Source organism: Tetrao urogallus (assembly GCF_951394365.1).
Source record: "Tetrao urogallus genome assembly, chromosome: 2".
Classification (NCBI taxonomy): Eukaryota; Metazoa; Chordata; class Aves; order Galliformes; family Phasianidae; genus Tetrao; species Tetrao urogallus.
In genome coordinates, this window is record NC_136814.1 from 62,829,869 (window position 1) to 62,854,377 (window position 24,509).

General features: G+C 39.1%; 3 protein-coding genes across 3 annotated transcripts; 1 reads left to right on the forward strand and 2 right to left on the reverse strand.

Annotated features, from left to right (window-relative positions):
• On the forward strand, positions 1-19,610 carry TRAPPC3L (trafficking protein particle complex subunit 3L; the record flags this gene model as incomplete). Its single annotated transcript, XM_079532487.1, has 5 exons — positions 1-42; positions 4,322-4,419; positions 7,090-7,189; positions 18,302-18,487; positions 19,494-19,610. 5 exons carry the CDS (start codon positions 1-3, stop codon positions 19,608-19,610), a joined length of 543 nt encoding a protein of 180 aa, XP_079388613.1.
• Positions 15,693-17,532, reverse strand: CALHM5 (calcium homeostasis modulator family member 5; the record flags this gene model as incomplete). Its single annotated transcript, XM_079532486.1, has 2 exons — positions 15,693-16,082; positions 16,993-17,532. 2 exons carry the CDS (start codon positions 17,530-17,532, stop codon positions 15,693-15,695), a joined length of 930 nt encoding a protein of 309 aa, XP_079388612.1.
• A 2,371-nt stretch (positions 19,611-21,981) lies between the features above and the next one.
• Positions 21,982-24,138, reverse strand: CALHM6 (calcium homeostasis modulator family member 6; the record flags this gene model as incomplete). The annotated part of the gene is made up of 2 exons (XM_079550061.1): positions 21,982-22,398; positions 23,572-24,138. 2 exons carry the CDS (start codon positions 24,136-24,138, stop codon positions 21,982-21,984), a joined length of 984 nt encoding a protein of 327 aa, XP_079406187.1.
• Positions 24,139-24,509: the final 371 nt, after the last annotated feature.

Genomic DNA, 24,509 nt, shown 5'->3' on the forward strand with positions numbered 1-24,509 from the left:
ATGTCACGGCCTCCGGGAAGAAAGCAGGACAGCCACAAAATAGTAAGATGTTTTTGCTGTGTGCAACTGCAATTGTGCATGGAGAAGGAATGAGCTATTATTGTATTGATGTGTTTTGTACAGGCTATTTCTGAACAGCTTGAAAGTACAGAAAGGATGGGGATGAGTTTTCCAGTATTAGAGCAGAGGCTTGCTGCCTGAAATACAATGTACTGTTCTTGTTGCTAGGATCAGAAGGGTGGTCCTTTTGTACCTCACTGGAGACAGTAAGTCTAGGGAGTCCTTGCCAGACATCCCTCATATTCTTAATTGCTTCTAGCCACAGCATTTGCCAAAAGTGAGCTGATCCTCCAAGCTCTCAGATGAGGCTTTCTATACCTTAGATTACAATCAGAATGTGTCTCCACATCAGGAACAGTTGATCTAAATGTCCTATGGATTCGTTATAGCAGATATTACGTAAGGTGAGGCTTACTTTTGCTATAGATCAGGCAGTCAGTTAGGAAATCCTATGTCCTAGGAGTGTGTGTAGAAAGAAAATAATTCTTGTGGTGAACTTAGGGGCTTGTGGTTGTTAAAGACTGCTAGCACTAAGTTTCCTCAGAATTTCTATTGTTGAAAATTTATAACTATTTAGAAATATTTCACCACAAATAATCCTTCAGACCCTTTGCCCACCCAGCCAACAAACAAACAAAACCAGCAAGAACAAAAACCAACAACAAAGCAATGCATAAATAACAGTTTTGTGTCTTGAAGAGAAAATGTGCCTAGAGGTGTTATTGTGACACACCTGTATGACAAACTAAAGAGATGAGGTTGCTGATATGTAATTTTTTACAAAGTTACTGTCTTACTTAGCACTTGACTTTTCTTCTTTTTTTTTTTTTTTAAAAAAAAAAAAAAGATCCTTAATACTGAAGATCTAAATAGGCTTAGAAAAACATGGACACAAAGTTTCTGCCATCTGGAGTATATTCAGAAGCAGAAGACTAAGTACTTTAGAGAGCATCAGTCAAAAATAGAAATGTCAGATGAGTTTATGTGCCTCTGTGTTTACATAGTCATTAAATTAAGTGCAAAATGAAATCTGTTTTGTGTTTGAATGTTCAATTCTACCCACATCTTTCTTCAGGAACCTAGAGCCTCAGGGTTTTCTGGGTGGTTAATGATGAGTTTTGATGTATTAGGGCAGTGGAAAAATTCCAGAAGCCTCCAAGGGATTATTGTAGCTATTCCTGAAAAGAGAAGAATTAGCAGACGGTGATGATAAAGGTCTCCACTGGGAAAAAAAATAAATAAATTAAAAAAACAAAACAAAACAAAACAAAACAAAAAACATTAGTTCATGGAAAAAAAAGTCAAATAAAAAGATTATTTATTCAGTAGACTGAAAGAGTGGCCAATGATGTCAATTATGATGTTGTGCTGTGCTTATGATTCTCTAAGGCATATGTCTTATTGCAACACTGACCTGTTGAGACTAGAACAATACAGAATCTGTATAATGTCCACTTAATGCATTAAAACATTGTTCATGAGAATTTGCCAAATTGTGTAATGCTATTGTAAACAGGAGTTATCACCAAGGTGACCTTAAGATATGGTTCCACACTACTTGACATTTTGACAAGTGAAATGGAAACATTTATTAAACTTCAAGTTGTTGATGCAGTGGGAGCAGGAAAAGGTTTTTCTGCCAAGCAATTCTTCCTGTTCCATTGTTTTCAATGGCATTTACTATTATTTTTTCCACTGGCTATAAATAAAAAGCACTTCTTATATGCCCACATGCCACAGGCTTGCGGCACCTTTATGGATTAATTTCTGTCCAAGAATTTAATTACAATCAACCTAATCTCTCAGGCCTACAGACCAACTACTACTCCAACTAGATACAGTCAGTTCAGCAGTGTGCTATAGATGTGATCCTGTAGGATCATGACCTAGGGGAGAAGGGAAGATAACTTTATTCCAGATCCGTGAAAAGCTAAGGATCCCAGTGCTTCCAATGCTTTCTATAATCCTTTGGTAGGTGACTGGAATCCTTGTCCATCTCCATGGTCTTGCTCACGAGACAGAGCCATACCATCTACATCTTCTGTAGTGAGAAACTCAGACGCTGTCTTTTCATAATGGTTACCCGTGCTTTAGCCAATCTTGCTAAATCATTCACACAAAGCACAGGATTTGTTTTGTTTAATGTTAGCCAACTAAATTTTAGGTGACTGCTTTCAACTGCCTACTCTCTCATTGCAAATTAAGGAGAGGAATGTTGTGAGGAGACAGGTAAACCAGATGTCAATCCAATATACTCAGTTACCCTGTGGAGCCACTTCAAAAAGAGAATATTTGGCATGGCAGTACTGAGGAAAGCAAGCTATAGGCCAATATTTCATCTGACTTGGCTGTGAAACTCACTCCTGCCAATGTGATTTATATTTTCCTTTAAATTGCATTTACTTTTCAGAGCATCACATTGTTTTTCCTTCATTTTGCTGTTCATTTGAAAAAAAAAAAAAAAAAAAAAGTCACAATTTTCTGGTAGCAGCTAAGTGATGGAGCAGGTGATGTAATTGTTCTGCTGTTAACATCAACTGTAAGTAATGTCCAGCAGTGTGTTGGAAACAATTCAGATAATTTTGATGACAGTATGTTTAGTCACTCTGACCAGTCACAGAATCACAGAATTGTAGGGGCTGGAAGGGACCTCTAGAGATCATCTAGTCCAACCCCATTGCAAAAGCAGGCTCCCTAGACTAGGTTGTACAGGTAGGTGTCCAAGTGGGTCTTGAATATCTCCAGAGAAGGAGACTCCACAGCCATTCTAGGCAGCCTGCTCCAGTGCTCTATCACTCTTACTGTGAAGAAGTTCCTACACATATTTGCGAGGAAATTTCTATGCTTTGTGGCCATTTCCCCTTGTCCTATCACCACACAATGCTGAAACAAGTCTGGCCTCATCCCTTTGCCTCCTGCATCTTAAATATTTATAGACATTGATCAGATCTCTCTCAGTCTTCTTTTCTCAAGGCTGAACAGACCCAGGTCTCTCAGCCTTTCTTGTGAGAGACGTGTTCCAGGCTCTTTATCATCTTTGTGGCCCTTTGCTGGACTTTTTCCAAGAGATTCCTCTCTTTTTTGTACTGGGGAGCCCAGAACCGGACACACCATTCCAGCCAGCACACCCATGCCAACCATATCTGCCTGCAGAGAAACTGCATAAGAAAATGATGGCCATAAATCTGGGCCAGAAAAGATTGCCTAAGTCTACTTTGGAAAAGGGGGCTAACTTGTTAAATGAAGGGGAAAACATAAATCTGTATATGTATCAAATATAGGTTGAAATTAATTTAGTTATGATGTTAGATAACTGATATTACATTTCCTAATGCAGATAAATCCTCTAAAAGAAATCACTGTTTCCAAATCTAGGTAATCAAGTCTTTTTCAGAAATTATAGGCTTTTATCCTCTGTTTAACAGGATATGAAACTTCAAAAGCAGGCCGCATTAGCAGCGATGCCTATTTGCTTGCTTATATGTGATGGAATATCATCACAATGAATCTGTCTGGGTATTTGGAGAGCTGGTATTGAGAATAAGTTAAAGTGGCTCTGTGTGGAGTCAGAAGTTGCATTCTGTCGTCCTTGTGGATCCCTTCCAACTTCGGGTGTTCTATGATTACATGTAAAGACTTGTAAAGAAGAAGAAATGTCAACAGTACTGATTCTTTTCTCTTTTGTTTATTGTTATGCTTTATACTTGTGCTGAATTATAGAAATTTTCCATTATCCATTACCCTATTATACTTTTTGTATTTGCTTATTTTTTGCAAAGAAATCAGCTGATGATCTGAGTCAGACCAATTATATTTTTGTGGAAGAACTGCAATTTACTGTACACAATTTTAATTATAAAAGGACTAATATCTCAATTCCTTGTATATTCTTCCTGCAATTAAATGCTTGTTGTTATGTTTGAATGGCATTTGACAACATTTATCAATCCAACATTTATATGTGCCGCAGAATGCAAAAATGTATCTGATGAAATTAGAAAAAATGTATCTGATGAAATTAGCTATATCCCAACAAACGCTTTTTCTGACGAACAAAATCCCTGTACAGGCTCAAGTGATGATCAAGTCAGGCTCTGCCGCGCTTAAATCACAGATATCTGTGATTACATGTCAGTGGATAGAAGCTTCTTTATTAATGTAAATTGTATTTTTGCTTGCTTTTAATAGAGAAAAAAGAAAAAAAAAGTGAGGAATTTGATCATAATTTGTTTCATTTTCAATTTCTAACTTTATCTTGCAGAGCAGAGAACTTTTTGTTCTCACATATGGGGCTTTGGTAGCCCAGCTGTGTAAGGACTATGAAAAAGATGAAGATGTCAACAGCTGTTTAGACAAAATGTAAGTAGTGCGTTAAATTTTCAGCCTCATTGATAAGGCAATTTGACGACCTGTATATTATCATTCAGCTATATGTCTTCTGTCTTGTGGGTTCCAGCACTGTCATGGATTATGGACAACGTGGGGGTAAGGTTAAGTATTCTGACAATAGGAATAATTTATTTGTGAATTATGGTGAGAAATTATCTTTAAATTTCAGAAGAAAAGCGTGAGGATTTTTTTGATTGTTTACGTGTCCTTTGTTAACTCTTTGATAGCTAATTAATGAAACAGACTTCTAAATTTCATCTATTTCCATGTACTAATTTTCAACTTCCATATTAACTCTTCTTTTCTACTCCTTCACATCCACATCATTTCAAACTACTCAAGCTTTTCACACGTGTTTCCAAGTTAACATAGAATCATAGGCTTGAATTGGAAGAAATCTAAAAGATCATTTAGTTTCAATCCCCTGCTGACAGGGCTGTTAGCCACTAAATCAGGCACCAGATCAGGTTGTCCAGATCCTCATCCAACCCAGCCTTGAACACATCCAGGGGTGAGACATCAGCAAGTCTCTGGCAGCCTGTTAAACAATGCATTTATGTATCCACGGTTCATACAACCTTCCTTTGGCTTCCCCTTACCTAGGCTGCACTGTGGTTTTCCGGCTTGGACACTAAAAAGTAGTCATACAGCAAGGTGTTAGAAATGTGTTTCAAGTCAATAGACAGCCTCCTTCTTTAGTCATTATACCCTTCTTCGAGGGTATAATTCAGATCTCTCAGTTGTGTGCTCTATTAGATTATGAATGCTTTACTCATAATCTAAAAGCTTACAACGAGGCTTTAGTCCAATAGTTGTCCATGGAAGTTAGCAAAAAATCATTGATCTGATAAAGAAAAGGAATTTATTCACAGACAGAAGAGACAGCATCCCTCAAATCGTAATTTGACTTTAATCCCTCATTCAGCTCTAACAGAAATCATACATTAAAAAAAGAAGAATAAACAAGCAAAGAAACAAAACCACAAAAGCAGACTTATTTCTGATGCTATAGTAGAAATTAGGAAAGGGTATTTTTGAAAGATGCAGAGATATGTATCGCTCCTCGTGGTTTTGTTCTTACACCTATTTCTATAAAATCTTTTTGTTTTTCTCATTAAACGGAAAGACTTGATAAAATATTGACAGGTTTCATTGCTGCAATATGAGCACTTTTACTACTGTGACAGTAGAAACAGCCCCGCTTTGGGAAGAAATATTGTAGAACAGCAAATCCGTAACAGATGGGAAAAGTATTCTGATCTCTCCCTCTGTATAAATGCACATACACAATCTGTAGTGAGATGAAGGTTTTTCAGTGTATAGTTGCCAAGTAGCTGCTTGTGAATTTATTATGCTTGTAACTTTCCAAAGCTAATGCATAAAATTTGAAAATAGGCTTGTGCATCACTAATGTACACCTTGCTAACTGCTGATTACTTATTTACCAACTTTATTGATATTGATACTTAAGTGATAAAAATTTCATCATTTTCTGATGCATAACATACTGCAATTTTGAACCTCATGCTGCCAAATCCACATTCTGTCTTGTCATCACATTGAACATCAGATTACTCTTTGGCTTCTTGTCAAAGATGTGTTACAAAACTAGTAAGAAGCTCCACTGACTGCAGCCTGCCTTGTTGAAGGTGTAAGGTCTCCGGCATATAGGAAGAAACTGAAAATATCCACATGCATGAACATGTGAATACCCCTAAGATCATTTCTGAGTTTGTTCAGATTTTTTGGTAACATTTTTGTCAATTGCATAAACTTTTGGTTTTGTTCCAAAAAATGATTGAAGTGATAATATTTATTATTCACTCTGTGTAACTACTGACTTCTGTTAACATGTAAGAGCTAGAAATGAATATTTTTTTAATGGAAAATTTCATTAACTTCTGTCCTTTTTTACTTAGTTTCTCTGAACTTGCAGTATTTTAAATACAAAATAAAGATAGGGTGCACTGAAACTGTATACTGAATATCCACTTCTGGGTTAATTCTGCAATTATTAGATGAAGAGAGAAAACATGTTAGAGAAAAAAAGGGGATTGTGAAGGAAGAATGAAGACAGAGATTAAAGGATGAGAGGATAAAGGAAGTAGATATTTGCTGAAGTCCATGCCAATGCAGGCACAAGAACTGTGACTGAAAGGGGCAATTGCTTTGTTCTTCTTCATAGGGGTGCTGTGAGATGAACTCTGAGGATTGTGCAGGAATGGAGAAATCCTGTCCTATGTTATCCTTTAGTGACAAAAATCAGCCTTCATTTGCATATTATTTATGTATTTATATATATTACACTCACATATACAGTTTCTTATATATGTAAACACACATATATGCATGAATATGTAGACAACATTCACATTATGCTTTGCTTGCTGGGGATATCATGCTTAAAGGAGCATAGTTCCTCATACAACTACATGAACTACATCCTACTGTGCTGTAAAATACGGCAGAAAGAAGAATCCAGACTACAAAATCTGATGTCTTTAAAGCCATTTATTTAGAAGTATGCTTTATTATTATTATTATTTTTCTAATGGAGAAAACACATGAAACATATTCAGAGGATGATAGGTGGGAAAGCTATCCCGTTTTGAATGTTAACTCTCTTTGTTCTCTTCTTAGGGGATACGGCATTGGCATAAGGCTGATAGATGATTTTTTAGCTCACTCAGATGTAAAACGGTGTCGCAGTTATTCTGAAACAGCAGACATGATTGCACAGGTAATTAAGACTTATGTTCTTTAGAGCTTTGTTATCCTCAGTTGTCTTAGCTTTTCCTTCTCCACCAGTTCGCTCCAGAACAATGTTACTTACATTTTCTGCTATATGAGAATTGTATTATCTCTACAGTCAAACCCATGCTTCACTTGAGTGAAATATAGCTTTTATCTACAATTTCACTTCAGCTAGTAGCTCACAGAGTTTCTTCTTGAGAGAAGATAGCAGTCCCCAAAGCACCAAAACATAGCACAAAAATTGTGATGCTGAATGAGATAAGAATTTTGCAGTTAGTTATGATAATGGTAAGTTTGCTACTGGGTCATCAGAACTACTGAACTGATTCATGTCGGTAGTAGCACTGTATCTGAGTTGAGGACAGAGATGTCACCAAAATCCAGATACAAAGCTCTCAAAACCAAGTGATAGTTTAGAAAGCTGACATTGCTTTATTGCAGCTCTGGGTACCTGGGGGATCTCTTTTCTGGCATGTGTACACAGGAGCTAAAGCACACTTATTACATACATTCAACATATCAGTATTCAGACACTTGCCATGAAGATCCCACCCATTCCAAGAATTCCGATACATGTGTTAATACATTGCAAAAACTTGCAACATCTGGTTTCAGTACTTCAGTCAGCAGATAGTGTTTATCCCAGCCAGCAAAGCCAGGGTGTAAATAAGCATTCTGCTTATTGTTACCCACATTATTTTGTAGCATGCACAACAGACTCTCTAAACCCTTTTATCCTGTCCTTGCCCAGACTCTCTTATCTTTTCTTGTTTAGGCACACTTATCTTGTCTGCTACAAAGTTTTACACAAAGGAAGCCTATCCTTTCTGTTCTTTACGTACCAACTAAATTGTCTTTGGTATCAGAGACTGTGGGATACAAGCTGTGAGAGGTTGCTGATCCCTAACCTTAACTGAACTTAAAATCATTCATTAAGCAATAGCTTAATATAAGCTTATATAAGTTTAGAAGCTTAAGTCCTTCTATGAATCCAATCTTTTCTACTAGCCTATGAGGTATTTTCCATTAGAACAGTGTAATGTTTTCTTTTGTTTGCTGCTGCTTAAGCTGATTTCTTCTGCTCTTTCCACAGAATCTGATGAGCAACAACAAAAAAATCAGTTTTACTAGCTTCAAACTGTATATTTCCTTCAATTTTTATTTTCTAGGAACTTACATGGGTCGATCAACTCATAACACTTCTTAAAATTTGGTATTCTTATTCTTGCCACATGAACCGCTCAGCATATCCATAGCTTGCTCAGATGTTTTTTAACCATAGAATGGTAATATTATGAAGAAGCTGATGAATTTTCTGCAAAATAAAGACTCAATGGCAGGAGAGTCACAGATCTAATGATAAAACAAGCAAACAAACAAACCAGTATAGGTACTTCTATCCTCTGATAGAAATTTCCCTCTTATTGAGTAACCTTTCACACTACTGGCAGACAAGAAGATCTAGGAGAAAACTGCGTAGTTATAGGGAGGTTTCTTAAGATACAGCTTTGACACTAGGGTAAGTCCTGGGGAAGCTTGAAGAGAAAGCCGTAGGATGTCTTGCCCTCCTATAATGCAGAGTCACTGCAAAGGAGGTGGTAGTTCACAGAAATGGAGTTGGCTCAGACCTAAACATGCTCAGATCACTGGTCATGGTTCCTTTTGCCTTTAATGATTTTCAGTGTTGTCAGTGAAGATATGCTTGAGCTTTCCCAGTCAGAAAAATTAATCCCCCTTTATAATGAAGAACTGTTAGCTCAGTGGTCATTTGCTGAAGTGGGGAGAGCATGAACTAATTGAACTGAGATTCATTTCCACGGACTTGTTTTGGGAGATGGAAGTATGTCTGACATACTTGTTGAGAATAATTGAATGTTACCATCAGCTAAATGTGATGTTGTCTGCAGAGCTGTGAAACACCAGGCTGTCTACACAGTGAACATGTGCATGCTAGTAGCTTAGACGTTTCTTATATCAAAGTGCATTTGGGTAGTACTAGGGGGTATGTGATTCTGCTCACATTCGTGTGAAACCATGACACAACATGTCAGAAATACCTAAGTTACCTCTGTAATGGAGGGAGAGAATTTGTATTATCATTCCAGAATGCTTGTTTTATGGGAACTGACAGCTACGACAGAAATACAGGACACCTCTGCTGTTCTAATATGACTGAAAAATTAGTTCACTGTACATGCACACATGCGCAACATACACACACACCAGATGTGCCAAAGTTTAAAGCAAAAGCAGGTGACATTACTAAAAGCTAGTCAGATCCAGTTACCTAGTGGAATTTAGGGGACACTAAATTTTGTCCTGAAGTAAAGTGTGTCTTGGAGTCTCAAATGAAGATGATATACAACAAAGATCATTTCTAGGCAAAGCTGAGTCAGAGTAGAGGATTCGTTGGAGGTTGAATGAAAAATGTAAGGCAAGCAACATTACAATCATAATGCCAAAACATGCTGTCATTAGAAGAATGATGCCAGCCTGCGAAATCACATTTTTGTTCACTTTTATTTCTTTCTTTATTTGGAGTATGTTCTTTGTTGCCTCTGCGTGTTCATATACATGGTAGATATCTGGTTTGCTGATTCTTGCATTTCCTTATTGCTTCCTTTTGTAAATTGCTGTAGTATAACTGAATCATCATTGCCCAGTACAGGAGATTCAGAAACAAAATATGATGAGAAATTAAGGAAAAATACACTGTTACCCTTTTGGTACTTCAAAGGATGCTTGTTTTGCTCAGAAAAATTCAGAACAAACTTTAAAGCTCAAAGTCTCCTGAAAATTTATTTTTAGCAAACTGAAAGAGGAGTTCTGTGGAAAGAGTATATCCCTTCTGAGGCAAAAGAGGAGATGGAAAATACACATTTATTTGGCAAAACATTTTTGAACCAACATTCAAGTGCATTTGTCTGACACACATTCCAGCAAAGCACTTGCAAGTGATCCAGAAAATAACCGTTAAAGTTGCTGGTTTAAAATTGCATAGCTTTTTACATGTTCTCTTTAAGTCTTCAGTAATGGCAAAGAAAAAAATGCTGAAATATTTAACTCCACTAATTCTTGAGAATGAATATGTAGGGTAAAAACAGTTAAAAGGTTAAAGTAAGGTTAAGCAGCTAAAGTACTTAAAACCAAACTTTTGTAAACATAGCTGCTATCCTGCAGTCCTTTGAAGAAAAAAGAAGTCTGTAAGGTCACGTCATGGGTATTCACTGCATAAAGTTTTCAAGAGATGAAACAAAAGAGAAGGCATACAGTGAGGAATACAAAGCCAGCCTGCCATACTAGTCAATAAATAGTGAAGGAAAGGTACACCTAAAGCATTCATTTTCTGTGACTAGGGGCTTGAAGCTTTGTACAGTGATTCAGACTGCAGAATCTGGGATTTAGTGTTATTTTATGCAGGACTGGAGGAAGGCCAACATGGGTTGGCAGTCAACCAAACTAAGTCTTTCCACATGAACTCACATGGTCCTCATTGGCTCCTTGTATTGATGCTGTGACTTTGCATAAACCAAACAGGCCACCTAAAGCCAGTCTTTATGCTCACTGGCAAATTGGAATTGAGGAATAATACTAAGAGCAAAGCTCAGCTGAAGATGTAACATCTAACACTGGATTCAGAATTTGTGTCTAAGTATAAGTGAGGGTAGCTATTGAAACAGGGATGATAATTTTTCTCTATAATCATATGAAGTTTGCCTCATCCTTCCCCAGAACTCTAGCATCATTGATGTCTTTGAAACAAGATGTGACGAGTAAAGAACTCAATGTTCAGATCTGATCTAGGAATTATGTCACCTTCTATGGCACAGGGCCACCAGGACTGGGACTCCAACCATGTCATCCTCCAAAGCCAGAACTGTAGGGAAATAGATGAGATTCCCTTTCCCACTGGAGTCCTGCTGCACAAGACCACTCTATATTGGCAAATGAATAGCAGAACAACTTGGATTGAAAGAGTTATGAAAGATCATGTAGTTTTAGTCCCCTGCAATCCCATTGCCATGGGCACGGCTGCCAGCCACCAGATCAGGCTGCCCAGGCCCCCATCCAATCTGGTCTTGAACACCTCCAGGGACAGACCATCCACAGCTTCTCTGGGCAGCCTGTGCCAGTACCTCACCAACCTCACATTTAACCTAAATCTTCTCTCTTTTAGTTTAAAGACATTCCCCCTTCTCCCGTCACTTTTATATATGGTAAAAAGTCAGTCTCCCTCCTGATTATAAGCTCACTTTAAGTACCGGAAGGCCTCAATGAAGTCTCCTCAGCCCAAGATACCATTGCTTTTTTCAGGCTTCAAGAGCATACTAATGACTTATGTCCAGCTTTTCATCTATCAGGATCCCCAAGTCCTGCTCTCAATGAGATCTCACAGTTTGCACACATAACAAGGATCCAAGTTGCAATCCAAGTGCAATACCTTGCACTTTGCACTATGCCAGCAAAAAGTTACTTTGGCTGTCTTTTCCCTTCTAAGTAGATCAATTAATGTTCTTGATTAATCTTTTTGATATGTCATCTGATTTTATGGTTTTGGTTTTTAAGAGTGTGTTATCACTTACTTCGCAACACTACTTATGCATACAAGGCTTTGTAGAGTTGTAGGGAGGAGTCTCTAATAGTATCAGGAGCAGGGCAGTTAGTGGCCTCCTAACTGCTTTTCATAGCTCTACACTGCTTCTGTGCACTATCAAAATTTGACTGAGCTTTAGCCGTGCCGCTGAAGAAAGATGGGCTGCAGTATGAGAATCTGAAAAAAGGTTGGGGTACGCTTTAAATGCTGACTGCATAAATTCCTTGTTTAATGTTCAGTAACATGTAAGCCCAAAGAGTCACATTTTCAAAAGACAGTTCTGCTTGTTTTTCTTCATATGGGTTCAGTGATGATGAACATATAGGCTCATAGATGAGGAGCCGATATATTCATCTAAACATGTATTCTTTTTTATTTTATTTCATTTCATACAGATGGTAATGAGGCAAATTTATAAATGTAGTTCTTGAAATGGTTTATTTATTTCACTTCACTCAATTTTGGAGTCCCAAAGAAAGACTGAGAGGCCTTTGTTCTACCACAAGGGAAGCTGCACATGGTAGTTTTAAAGGAACTTCTCTCCAGTCAGAGCCTGGCTTCAAAGAAACCCACCAAAAACAAAGAACAAAATAAACAAAAAACCCACCTAATTTCCTATATATTTCTTGAATTACTTATGTATGCACATAAATTACTTGTACTACTGAGACATTTAAAAAATTTGCACTATATAGTTTTCAATTTTGCCTTAATTTTGTGCTCTATTGCACTGCAAACCAGCCACTGGATTTGCACAGTTTCCATGTAAGTTGTCTTTTATACCAGAAATTATAACAATAGAATTTTGAAAGATTTGTCATACCTTAACTCAAAGCCCAGGTGAAACTAAATCAAAAGCATGTGAGGGCCTAGCACATTCAACTAGTCTTGTTCTTGTTCTTCTGGTGTAAGCAAGACTTAGAATTTGAGCAGCAGATAGCAGAAAAAGAGGTAAGACAAATGAATTGAGAAAAGTGGGTTCTCACTGATGGGAAGAAGTGAGTAAGTTGAGGTACAGAATGTGGAATAGAAAAAGACCAGATGCTGTCTGTTTATTTGTGGACTCATTTGTGGCATCAGACTTAATGCAAAATCTAAGTTTTCTGAGAGAAAATGTCAATTTTTTTTTTTTTTTGTCACTTTTTTTGATAATATTGAAAATGATCTGTGATGGCTGCTGAACTTTAATTCGGTGACAGTGTTGATATAAAACAGCTTTTTGTAATAGCTGATTTAGGAATGGAGTTAAATTTGCCAAAATCAGATTCTAGCTGGAAAAATAGGTCAAACTGTATTTTATTTTTGTCTGTTTTGATAGAAGTATTCCAAGAACCACATGGCAATTGCATTAAATCAGAGACATTTTGGAAATACAGCAGAGCTAGAATAACACAGCCCTGGAAACAAAGTTCAGTGAGGTATTGAGGCTCCAACCAGGCATATGTCGTAGTACTGAGGATTCAGCAGATGTACTTCCAAGGTAGAGACCATGCTATGAGGCACAGAGAAAAAAGGGAATGCAGAAGAAGCAGACCCCTGCAGCTGGCTGGCCAAAACCACCAGATCTTTCATGTCATAGGGCTGTTAAGTGCAGCCTGTTCTCAGCAGACCAGGATAGAGGACTGAGAGCTGCAGCCAGCATCTCCTCACACTCTTAATACCAATCACCTATGAGCATGCATCAAAGCGCTCTGCTTCCACCTCCTGTGGAAGAAAAGATTGTCCAAACTGGAGGTGGGACCACTTGGTCCTCTTACCTTTCCCTCCTCTTCCGCACATGCTTTAACTTTTGTGTCCCAGATCTTACTGAACAGTAGAGAACTCATTGTTATGTCAACCCAACTTGTTTCTTATATTCACGTATCAGTTCATTAATCTACTTAGTGCACTCCCAGTTTCTTCCTTGCTTGCTCTGGGTTTCTGTGGTGTTGGTGAGGTGAACAGACAGCTTTGGGAAGTGAAATTTAGCAGAACAGTAGAAATAATTTTTCATTCAGTAGGCGTGAAGTAGAAGCCTGCATTTGATTCTTTTGGAAGGACTGAAAGAAGTTTTGTCTCTCCTTTTAAACTGCGTATAATAAAGACCTTCATCTTCTGCAGGATATAAATCCTACAGGATCAGTAGGAGACTGATTGCATGAATGTCAGAAGAAAATAAGTAAAGAGAACAAATCAAAGGGAATCATAGAATCATAGAATAGCTTACGTTAGAAGGGATCTTAAAGATCATCTAGTTCCAACCCCCTTCCATTACACAAATAAAGCTTAGTTTGTGAACAGTTTTCTGAGTGAGATCAGAAGACCTATGATATGGGTTTGTACAAACAGCATCCTTCCTGTCTGCTGTAATCACACATTCCATTACATACTCAGAGCTTCGTTCATACTGTGGTTGTTTCCTGTCATTAATTTACTGAAGTGAAAGGCTGTGATTCTGTGACAAGCTGCAGGTCTGTCTTACTCTTGCCAGCCGTGCCTGCTATTGTGACTTTTATTTTGGCAGGCTTGCCTCTAGGCTTTTAGCTGTAGCACATACACCGAGGTGAGTAACATGGTCTAAGTCTGCTGCAAAGTGTGGCAGCTGGGATGAAAAAAAAAACAGTAAAACTTTTTCTCAATGACCACAAGATCTTCTGAATATGCAGAAAAAAATCTAAGCAGATAGTGGAATTATCTACATTAAAAAATAATGATCTGTAAATGCAGATAGATTTTTATTTTCTTCTTAAGAAACACAGTGTGTATGTGAAGAGCTGGGTGGTATATATTGTTTTGATTATAAGAGCCTGATTAGAGCTGTGCAGAACTATGATTCTTTGCAGACTCAGGAGACTGGCAGTAAAATTGTGCATAAAAGCCCACCCAGTCATTCCAGGGAGAGGAGCTTGGCAGAAAAGTGATGCTTCCTTTATATAGCATCTGCAAAGGCTCAGACACCCTACGTTGTACATGTTGTACAATTACACATATGTGAGATGAAGCAAAAGTCGGTGGAGTGAGAGGCCTTATCCACAGGAGGGACTGTGCCCCACCTGCCAGGCCTGCTTGCATCTTTGGTTCCAGATACATTCTACATTTCCTATGATGTCAAAAAATATAAAAATCAGCCCTCTGCAAAAGTATTTTCTCATCTTAAAACATGGAACTTTCTTCTAAGCCCTCTGCCACATGCTGGCTGCAGGTCTAGTATTCATTGATGGTTCTATGCAGCATCAGAAATGCCCTTCAAAATTATTGGTACCTAAAATTTTGACTGTAAGATTTGTCCCAGTAATTACCTGGCATCTCACTGTTAAGTGAAATCACTACTCTATGTTCCCCACAGACATCCCAGGGATAAGGAGGACCAGTTATCAAGGAGACCATCTGTGGTGTTCTATGTGTAACAGGAGACCAAAGATAGTGAGATGCCCCAAGTAGCCAAATGTCTCTGTGCCTCAAAACCTCCTGTAACTGGAGATGATCTGGTAGCAAAACTTTTACTTTCAGTGGACTGTCAGAAAGCAACACACTTCTATTATATTACACAACCATTTCAAATTGCATTGCTTTATAATACCCTTCTGATTTATAAAGGACAGTTGTGCTATAGCACCTTTTACATAGGATATGTCCAAACACTCTCAAAAGTCATTAGGCAATCCTTTTTGCTGTTGTTACTTGATCCAAAGCCAATGATATCAGCATGGCACGAGCCTGAAGTGCTAGTGAATACTGCAGTCTTTTCACTGTTGTAGAAAAGTAATTTCATTTCATAAAACAAAAAAATGCAAGTATGAAACTGAGAGGGAATGTGATCATGAATAAAAGGGCCACTGTGAAAAAAAATACAGATAAAAGAAGCTAGAAGTATGCTATATTAGCACAGCAGAGAAAGACTGAAGATATATGTGATCTATGGTATTTCCCTTCTGTCTACGAGGTCATATGTTGTCTCTCTTTCCTCACTGACTTCTTTCTGCCATTCTTCAACTAGCCTGTGAATTGTGCTATAATGCTGTTTGCTACTGCTGAAAGTGTAGAGCTGGGAAGCATCTTCCCATGCCTGAAAAGCTGGCAGGGGCATAACTTCTGGCTTTCTTTTCTCAAAGAAACACTTCAGGTTTCGCTCGCTCAGCTTGGTGGCATACAGCTGGAAGGTCTGCTCCAGTTGCTCCTTCTCCTTCTCAGCATACACCTTCCAGAACATCAGCTGGAGATGGCTGATTTTCGACTGGCAGCTGGCACAGCAAGTGGTTAGCAGGGAGAAAAGAGCCATAGCCACTATCACACACCAACCTAAAATCTGGGAAAACAAAAGAAACAGACCTCAGGTTAAAGTGAAAACACTATTTAAGAATGTTTGTCAGAGTGATTGTGCTTTGTATAGTGGGCCTGCTGCTCTTCTAGGGAAACTACCACAGACATCTCTTTGTAATCTTCATTTGTTGACTGACGTTAGTGTTAATGGAGCTGCCACATCTGAATGAAAAGGAAGCAAAAGACAGGACCAAGGCTTCTCTGTACTGTTCGTTTTGATGTCTCTTCCTCAAGAGAGTGAATGGAAGTTGCTCTTGAGGTAAAACTCAACTCATGTTTCTTTACATTACAAGACAATGAAAACAACTGTAATGCACAAGTATAGCAGAATGTAATCTCAGCCTTGCATTCTCTGGTTTTATTTTAGTGTTTCTTTCTTCTTCCAAGCAGGACAAAAACATGCTTTCATCTGCCATCATAAACTTGAGAAATGCAAACAGAAACAAGTTATCTAGACAGTGAGTCACAAATCTAATTTTTCGGTATTTTCGTACTGCTAACGATCTAGATTTCCTTATGGTATATATGATAATATAAAAATAGGAGATGATTGTTATATGGATTTACAGTGTAAAAAACCCATCAGATAGGGTGACATCTGTTGATTTGGCTTCCTAAACAGACCAGTGCTGGGTTTTTTTCTTCAGAGCTCTCTTCTTTCAGAAAGACAGCTTTAAACTATCTGACTTTACTAATCCTTATTACAGTGGAATCCTCCCCCCACCTCAAGACAGGTCATCATTCAAACTGAATTAAAATAATATCGATTACTGAATTTGACAGGGCTGCATCATAAGAAAACTTTATGTTAAGCCAATGGTTTTATTTTAGCACCTTCCATAGATGATTCGCAGCAGTATTACAAACTTTAATATCCTCCCACTTGTTTTTCTTACCTGGGAGTGGGCCTGCAGTGTTAGCTTGAGTTCCTCACTCTCTGAAAAGGGCATGGTGCTTTTGCCACAGGACACCTTGTGCAGCTCCTCAAAGCACTTCACAGATTTGTTGTGGCAAATTGCATCTAAGTAGGCAGGATTTCTCAAGCCACTCATGGCACATTCATAAAAAGTCCCGTTGAGCAAAGCCACAGAAAGCCACATCACTGGGGCTACCAGGGCATTTAATGTGATTTGTCCAAAGATAATGAAGAAATGACAGATATTCCCTTTGGGGAATATTTTTCTGGGGTTCACCCAGCAGCCTGTGAAGAGCTTCCAGGTCTTATTATTCAGGAAATATCCAAAAACAAGTAAAACAAAAGCTGGGGAGAAAAGAAAAACCAAACCATACTTGAAGTTTTCATTGCTGCAGGGGCATCTGAAAGCAACAAGAGAAAATGCACGTTCACTTCCCAGTGTCAGCAGAGCCATAACGCTGTAGCCAATAGCAGTTCTTCGGTTTATAAAGAATTTCAGGATTGTTCGGAAACCTTCCATGTCCGATACTCACCAAAGAGGTAAAAAAAACAACAACACTTATCTCCAACTGGAGCAGCTTGTGGCTGTGTGTTACGGGAGAGCTCTCCACAGACAGAACAACTATTGTGAACCTGGTGCCTCAGCACCGCCTGGTTCGCACAGTGATCTCACTAAAAATGCATGCATATGGGACCTCTCCACCAGCAGAGCAGATGCTGCATATTTAAAGTAATACTAACCAGTAGAGGCAGAGAAGCAAACCCCGCCCTGTTATCAAATACATCCCACTAGTTGTACTCTTTCTTCTTTTGTTTCAGTTGTAGCTTTGTTTATTTATTTGTTTGTTCGTTTGTTTTGGCTGCCCATGGAGAACTGAGTAAACGCACTCACAAGTTGCAGGAGTTCCTGAGCAGTGATTATCAAAGTTGCTGGCAATGTAGGGCAACACAGAGGCCAGTATAGAGCTAATGGCCCCAGAAGAGCATAACGACACTGAGTGAAAGCATGAGGGATTACAATACAACTGTTTTTTTATGGGGCTGTAAATGCAGGAACATCAAAGAGAGAACAAGCAGCCTTACAGTGTACTTCTCTGGAGTATCACATAGCTCCAAATTTGTGAATACAATGGAACACAAAAGAGACAAATCTAGTATGATCTCAAGACTACTTGTTCCTTACCCCTACTTTCCTGGAGCAAAATTAGTATGTAGGATGTTGCATCCTAAAGTTTCTGCTCTGGTTTGTGCCCATCAGATTCAAGTGGCTGACTATCCTCCTTTTGCAGGTGGCTTTCAAAATGTACTTGGGGGTCACCCCCAGTGTGAACTGCAGTAGTGCTGCAGGAAATGAATTCTCCTTAATCCTGGACAAAAACCCATTAGTGGACTTTGTGGAGGAGCTGCCAGTGGAACGAGCATCCCTTTGCTATTGCAACCTCCTCTGTGGAGTGATTCGAGGTGCCTTGGAAATGGTAAGGAAGAACACATCCATTTTCTCCATTTTTTGTTCATGTGCAGAGGTGCAGGAATGCTACACATCTTGCTCAAGGAAGCTTACTAGTACTAAATTTCTTTCAGATTTAATGTCTAAACTGTAATTGAAAGGGTCAGGCTGATCCTGAGATAAAGAAGCAGACAGGCTGGCTCGCTAAGCACAGTCTCAACTGGGCTCCTTTGAGGGCTTGTGGGAAAAGGACCCAGCTGACAAAGAACAGGGGGAGCCAAGGTCCTGTTCTGGGCTTGTCATCTGCTCCTTAATCCTATTTCATTTTTTCTGCATAGATTTTATTGTTAAAAGCATCCCTGATTCTTTCCATCCTTGATGTACGAGGATCAATAAAATTTTCTCATGTCACAGCAATACAACTGCAGCATCATGCGAAAGAGAGAATGTGGATGCAGAGAACTTAAAAACCAAATAATCAGAACTATACTGGATGACATTCCAAATCATTTAAGGCTTTTACAAAAGAACACACAAAGGCCATAATCTGAATGTCACTGAGCTGTAGAGCTTCTGTCTCACTTTCTGGAAGATAACATTTGGGCTGCATTGTTTTTTTAATGAGTATCTGATTTGTCATATGTCTTACGTTTCAAGAAAGTAAAAGTTGTGTAAGTATTATTTCTATAAATCAGTCTCAGAACCATAATGTGTGATATATATATGATATCTGACCAATTAACAAGAATGTTAATAACTCAAGTATGTGATCAGGAAATTTTGTGATCACAAAATCAAGTACACATCTTCAGTTCTCGGAGCAAAGCAAAGCACTAGACTGATGATTAACATATGCTATTTCTAGTATGTAGGCTTTCTTTCTATTAATTTGGTTTGGAAATATATTTTTTAAAATGTGGAAATCTGTTTTTTACAAAACTTGTAAAAGGGGATCCCCTTGTGGTAAGAGAGAGATAAGAATACTGTTAACCAGAGGAAGGAGACGAACTGAGTGCTTCTTTGCTTCTTCCTAGGTTCACTTGGCAGCAGAAGTGACCTTTCTGCAAGACAGGCTGAAGGGTGATGCTGTGACAGAAATAGGAATTACGTTTTTAAGGAGGGCTGAAGACAAGAAAGCAAAAAAGAAATAAATGAAAGAAATATTGAGATAAACCTTTGTTATGTGATGTTCTAGACCTTTTGTTTCTGAAGATGAAATGCAGGGTAGAAATGTTTCCTTGAGTCACCTGCACCACTCAGATGTTGGTAGGGTGAAGAAATCTAGAAAGCAGAGCTGAGGTCAGAGTAAAAATCTTAATCCTCATGGCACAGGTATGAGTACAAGAGATCAACATGTCTTTGTTCTTGCTTTTCACATAACTATACTCTTGAACAAAATGGATGCTTTATTTCAGTATTCAGTGCATGCTGGGTGCAAAATATTCATTCAGACACCTAATGTTTTCAGTGTTTTCAGGTGAACATGACTTTGCTTTTCCTTTTTTTTTTATGGGGGGGGGGGGGGCGATGTTTAAAAGCATGATTGGTAAGATATGCTTTATTTCCCTGTCTGATTGTAGTTAAGAATAATAAATCCTACAATATGCAGTTTCTCACTGTGAGGTGTCTGCTTTGGTATGCAATGGTTTGCCGCTCACTCACTGTCCTTTACACTGGACATCCTTCTGCCTTTCATTGAATCACAGAACCATAGAATCCTAGAATCCTTAGAGTTGGAAAGAACCTTTCAAGGTCACAAATCCACAGCAATGAACAAGGACACCACAGCTAGATCAGGTTGCCCAGGGCCTGATCCAGCCTCTCCTTGAAAGTCACCAGGGATGGGACATCAACCACATCTCTGGGCAACCTGTTCCAGTGCCTCACCACCCTCACCTAAAGTAAAAGTAAAAGATCTTTTCCTTATATCCAACCTAAATCTACCCTCTTTATGCTTGAAGCCATTTCCCCTTGTTCTGTCACCACAGACTCTGCTAAAGAGTCTGTCCCCTTCTTTCCTGTATCTCCTCTTTAGATACTGAAAGGCCACTATCAGGTCACCTCACAGCCTTCTCTTCTCCTGGCTAAACACCCCCAACTCTCTCAGTCTGTCCTCATAGGAAAGGTGTTCCATCCCTTGGACCATTTTTGTGGCCCTCCTCTGGATGTGCTCCAACAGGTCTACGACTCTCCCATACTGAGAACCCCATATCTGGATGCAGTACTCCAGGTGGGGCCTCACCAGCACAGAGTAGAGGAGCAGGACCTGCTGGCCACGGATGCAGCCTGGGATACAATTGGCTTTCTGGGCTGTGAGGGCACATTCCTGGTTCATGTCCAGCTTGCCATCCACATGTACTCTCAGGTCTTTTTGGCAGGACTGTGCTCAATCCTTTAATCCCCCAGGCTGCATTGGTAGTGAAGGTTGTTTAGAAGTGTTCCAGCTGAGCTGGAGTGCCTTGTGTGAGTGTCAAGTGCTCAAGTGAGCTCAGAGATGTCAGTGTCAGATTTTCCTTTGATTGACAGACAGGTACAATCTCACGGCAACAGCTTTTAGACATCTCTCTTTTAGATGTGGGGAAGTTCTGAGGTTGCTGCTGAAGAGGAGGGAAGTGATCAACAAAGTGATGATGCAATTTTGTGCACAAAAGAGGGCAGTGGCATCATCCTACAGATGTGTTTGGGAGTAGAAAATGGCAAAAGCCCAACTGGTAAAACTGAGAGGATGAACACAATTCCAGACAGCATTTTCACTGGACTTTCTCATCAGGGGTAGAAAAAAGGCATAACCTTTCTCCAGATGCTTTCAGTTTACCCTGAACAATTTTACTGTGTCTCTATGGCAAAGCCTGGCTCCACCGAGTCAAGAAACATCTTGCTGCTAATTTCAGGGCCATTGTTACCTTCCAATTTACAATACTCCAGAGCAGATTTATTGCCTCCTAGATGTCAGTGAACAATTGAGTTCTTTAATAGGAGAGGTGAACTGAAACATTTTAAGCATAATTGTGCTTCCTGGAGGTACAAATAACAAATTGAACACTTGTTACTGTCACGACCCAACTCCAAACTACCCTGGGAAACACAGTTGTTGCAAGGTTTGGGATACCTTTTGAGTACATGAAAGTGAAATGATACCAAGCAGATAAATGTTTATTCAGTTAAAATGATATCAGTCAGTTAAATGTTATTACTTATTATATGTAATCACATAGTACTGGCTGACATCTTTGTTGTGGATGCTTACTGTTTCACATATGACTTTTTCTTAATGATCACTGACATAAAAAAGAAATAATCCCATTATGAACCACACGCTTATTTAAATGTACTTAAGCAAAATTATGAAGTTTATTTTTAAAAAGTCTCCCGGGGTTTACAGTATCAGCCTTTAACATACAATTCTCATTGATTTCAGTAAGAGCACAGAATAAAGCTTCCTTTAGATCAGTAAGGTTAAATGATTACCACTGTTACAAACTGTTTGGTTTTTTTTTTTTTTTTTTTTTTTTTTTTTTTTTACTAAAACCCTTGCTCATTTATATGTGCTTCATCTACAAACCCTAAAACACAGGAAATTTGATCTCCTTCACTGCGTGTACTGATTTTGCCTCTGTCTGCATTAATGTATTTGTGTATCATGCTGTAATACTGATCATTCTTACTGAATGCATATGGGAGTGAAATCTTCTGCCAGTCTTCATTGCTGGGAGTCTGAAATGGCGGTGGGTTGGTGGCTTCAAAAAAGCAATTTATGTTTCTTTCAGCCAGCTGAGCTGCATGTTCTTTGGCCTTGGTTTCGAAGTGCTCTCGTTCCTTTTCCAAATAAATTTTCCAGAACTTTAGCTGAAAATAGCTAACTGGGGAGCAACAGTGGCTGATACATGTTGAAATGAGTGCCACAGTAATGACAGCGACTATCAGCAACCATCCTAGAATCTTGAAAAATAAATAAATGTGTTACTAGTGTTTTCACATGGCCCTGTGCGAGAGTATAGAACAAAACACTGAATCAGACATGGAAGCAATGCTTTGTAGGCAGAACAAGGATTTGGCTATCAAATAAGAAATCTTTCCTATTTTGTATAGAATGTTGTCATCCACACCACTTTTTGGCTCCTAATTTTGCTGAAAGTAGGTCAGATACAAGAAATGAAGTATATGATCTCATATGTCTTCCATTTGTGTTTGATCAGTCTGTTTCTTTCCGATTTCACTGAAAAATCAATAACAGTCAACCTTCCTCAATTTTGCTCCTTTCTTACTCTGTCAGAATTCAATGTTATAGAATCTGCACTTTTTCAGCTTTTTCTTGAAGAAGCCACATGCTAAATATCTAACAAATTTAAACACTTTGTGTGCGTAATTATTATCTCCTGCAAACTTAACTACATTAATCAGTATTAATGTTTTCCTGAAGAACTGATAATAAATTAACTTTCTTCTGGAGTCAAGGGGAACAAGCACAGAAACAAAACTGGAGTGCTGCCAAATCACTTTGGTTTCGTTTCACTCCAAATGGAAAAAACCTACTCAAAAGAGCTATTTTTTTATTACGCAGTTTGCCTTCATCACAAGAAGGAAACTGTAACAAGATGCACATATATTCTAACTGTTCACCTACACTATAAGTGTGAAATTAATAATAGAGTCAAGCTTTTAGGTTCATGGTCAAACAAGTTGTCCTTCTTTGTTTCACTTGTTAGCTCACCCTTTTGCAGTGAGGTGTTGGCTTCCCCTATGCTAATGACTTCAGCTTCCTCTCAGCTAATGCATACTTACATAAGTCTCAGATCTTTGGAAGGGTAACAGACAAAAGCTTGCGCCAGGCATAATCTGAACAAGAAGAAAAGCTGCAGTGGAAAGTGGTGATATATAGGCTGGTCTACTGCCCAGCACTGACAAACACTTTGCCATTGCCAGTGCCAAGAGATTACTATGCAAACACCAAAAAGAGAAGCTAGCACAAATTAGCCACTTGTTGCCTTTCTATGTTAGTTTTTTGACCAAATAATTTTTTGCTAACCATGTGCTTTTGCTAGCAGGTACGAGTGTGTGTGAAGCAGGCAAGGCAGGAATCCTTGGGGGAAGAGCAGAGCATAGAGGTCTTACCTGAGACTGTGCTCGAAAGCTGACAAGTCCACCTTTAGAAGTTAAATTCTTATTCAGTTCATTCAGTTGTTTGACAACGTTCTCATCACAGGGTATTTTCTCCAGCAGCTCCCAGCATGCTTCAGGCTTGTCCATATCCCTGCACATCTGGTTCCTGATGAAGCTGCTCCCGCTGGCTGCACACTCGTAGAAGCTTGCACTGAGCAGGGCCACTGAAATCCAGGTGAGGGGGGCCACCAAGATGCTGGCTGTCACTGGTGCCAGCACTTTCAGGTAGAAGCAACCTTTTCCCCAAGAGCCACAGCAGTGTTTCTTCTCCCGAGGGCAGCTGCCTGTAAGCAGGAGCCAAGTCCTGGCATTCACCAGGTAGCCAAGCAGAAAGAGAAGGATGGCTGGCACTAGAAGGAAGACACAGCCATACAGAGTATTCCAAGAGTTGCAGGGACACCTGAAGGCCACCAAGGAAAAGACTTGCTCGCTGGCAATTGTCAGCAGGGACACGATGCTGTAACCCAGAGTCTTTTGGTAGCGGATACAAAAATTCATTGCTGTGCGCAGTTTTTCCATTTTCTGCTGAAGGCTCCAGTGGCCTCACTGTGTTTTGAGGGCAGCGCAGTCAGTAAAAGAAAAGAAGAAAAGTAGTTCCCTAAAGCCCACAGCTTTTAAAGACTTTCATAGAGCTTTCACTTTCCGTTAGCAATTTTGAAGCAGTTCCTTACAGGAAGCATAGAAGTGCATGAACTCACTGCACTGTGTAACAGTCAAGTGCAAACTCACCACAGTGGAGATCAGCACCAGAACAGCACTGAAATCATAGAATCATAGAATCATAGAATCACTAAGGTTGGAAAAGACCTAAAAGATCACCCAGTCCAACCGTTCACCTATTCCCAATAGCTCCTACTAAACCATGTCCCTCAACGCAACATCCAGTCTTT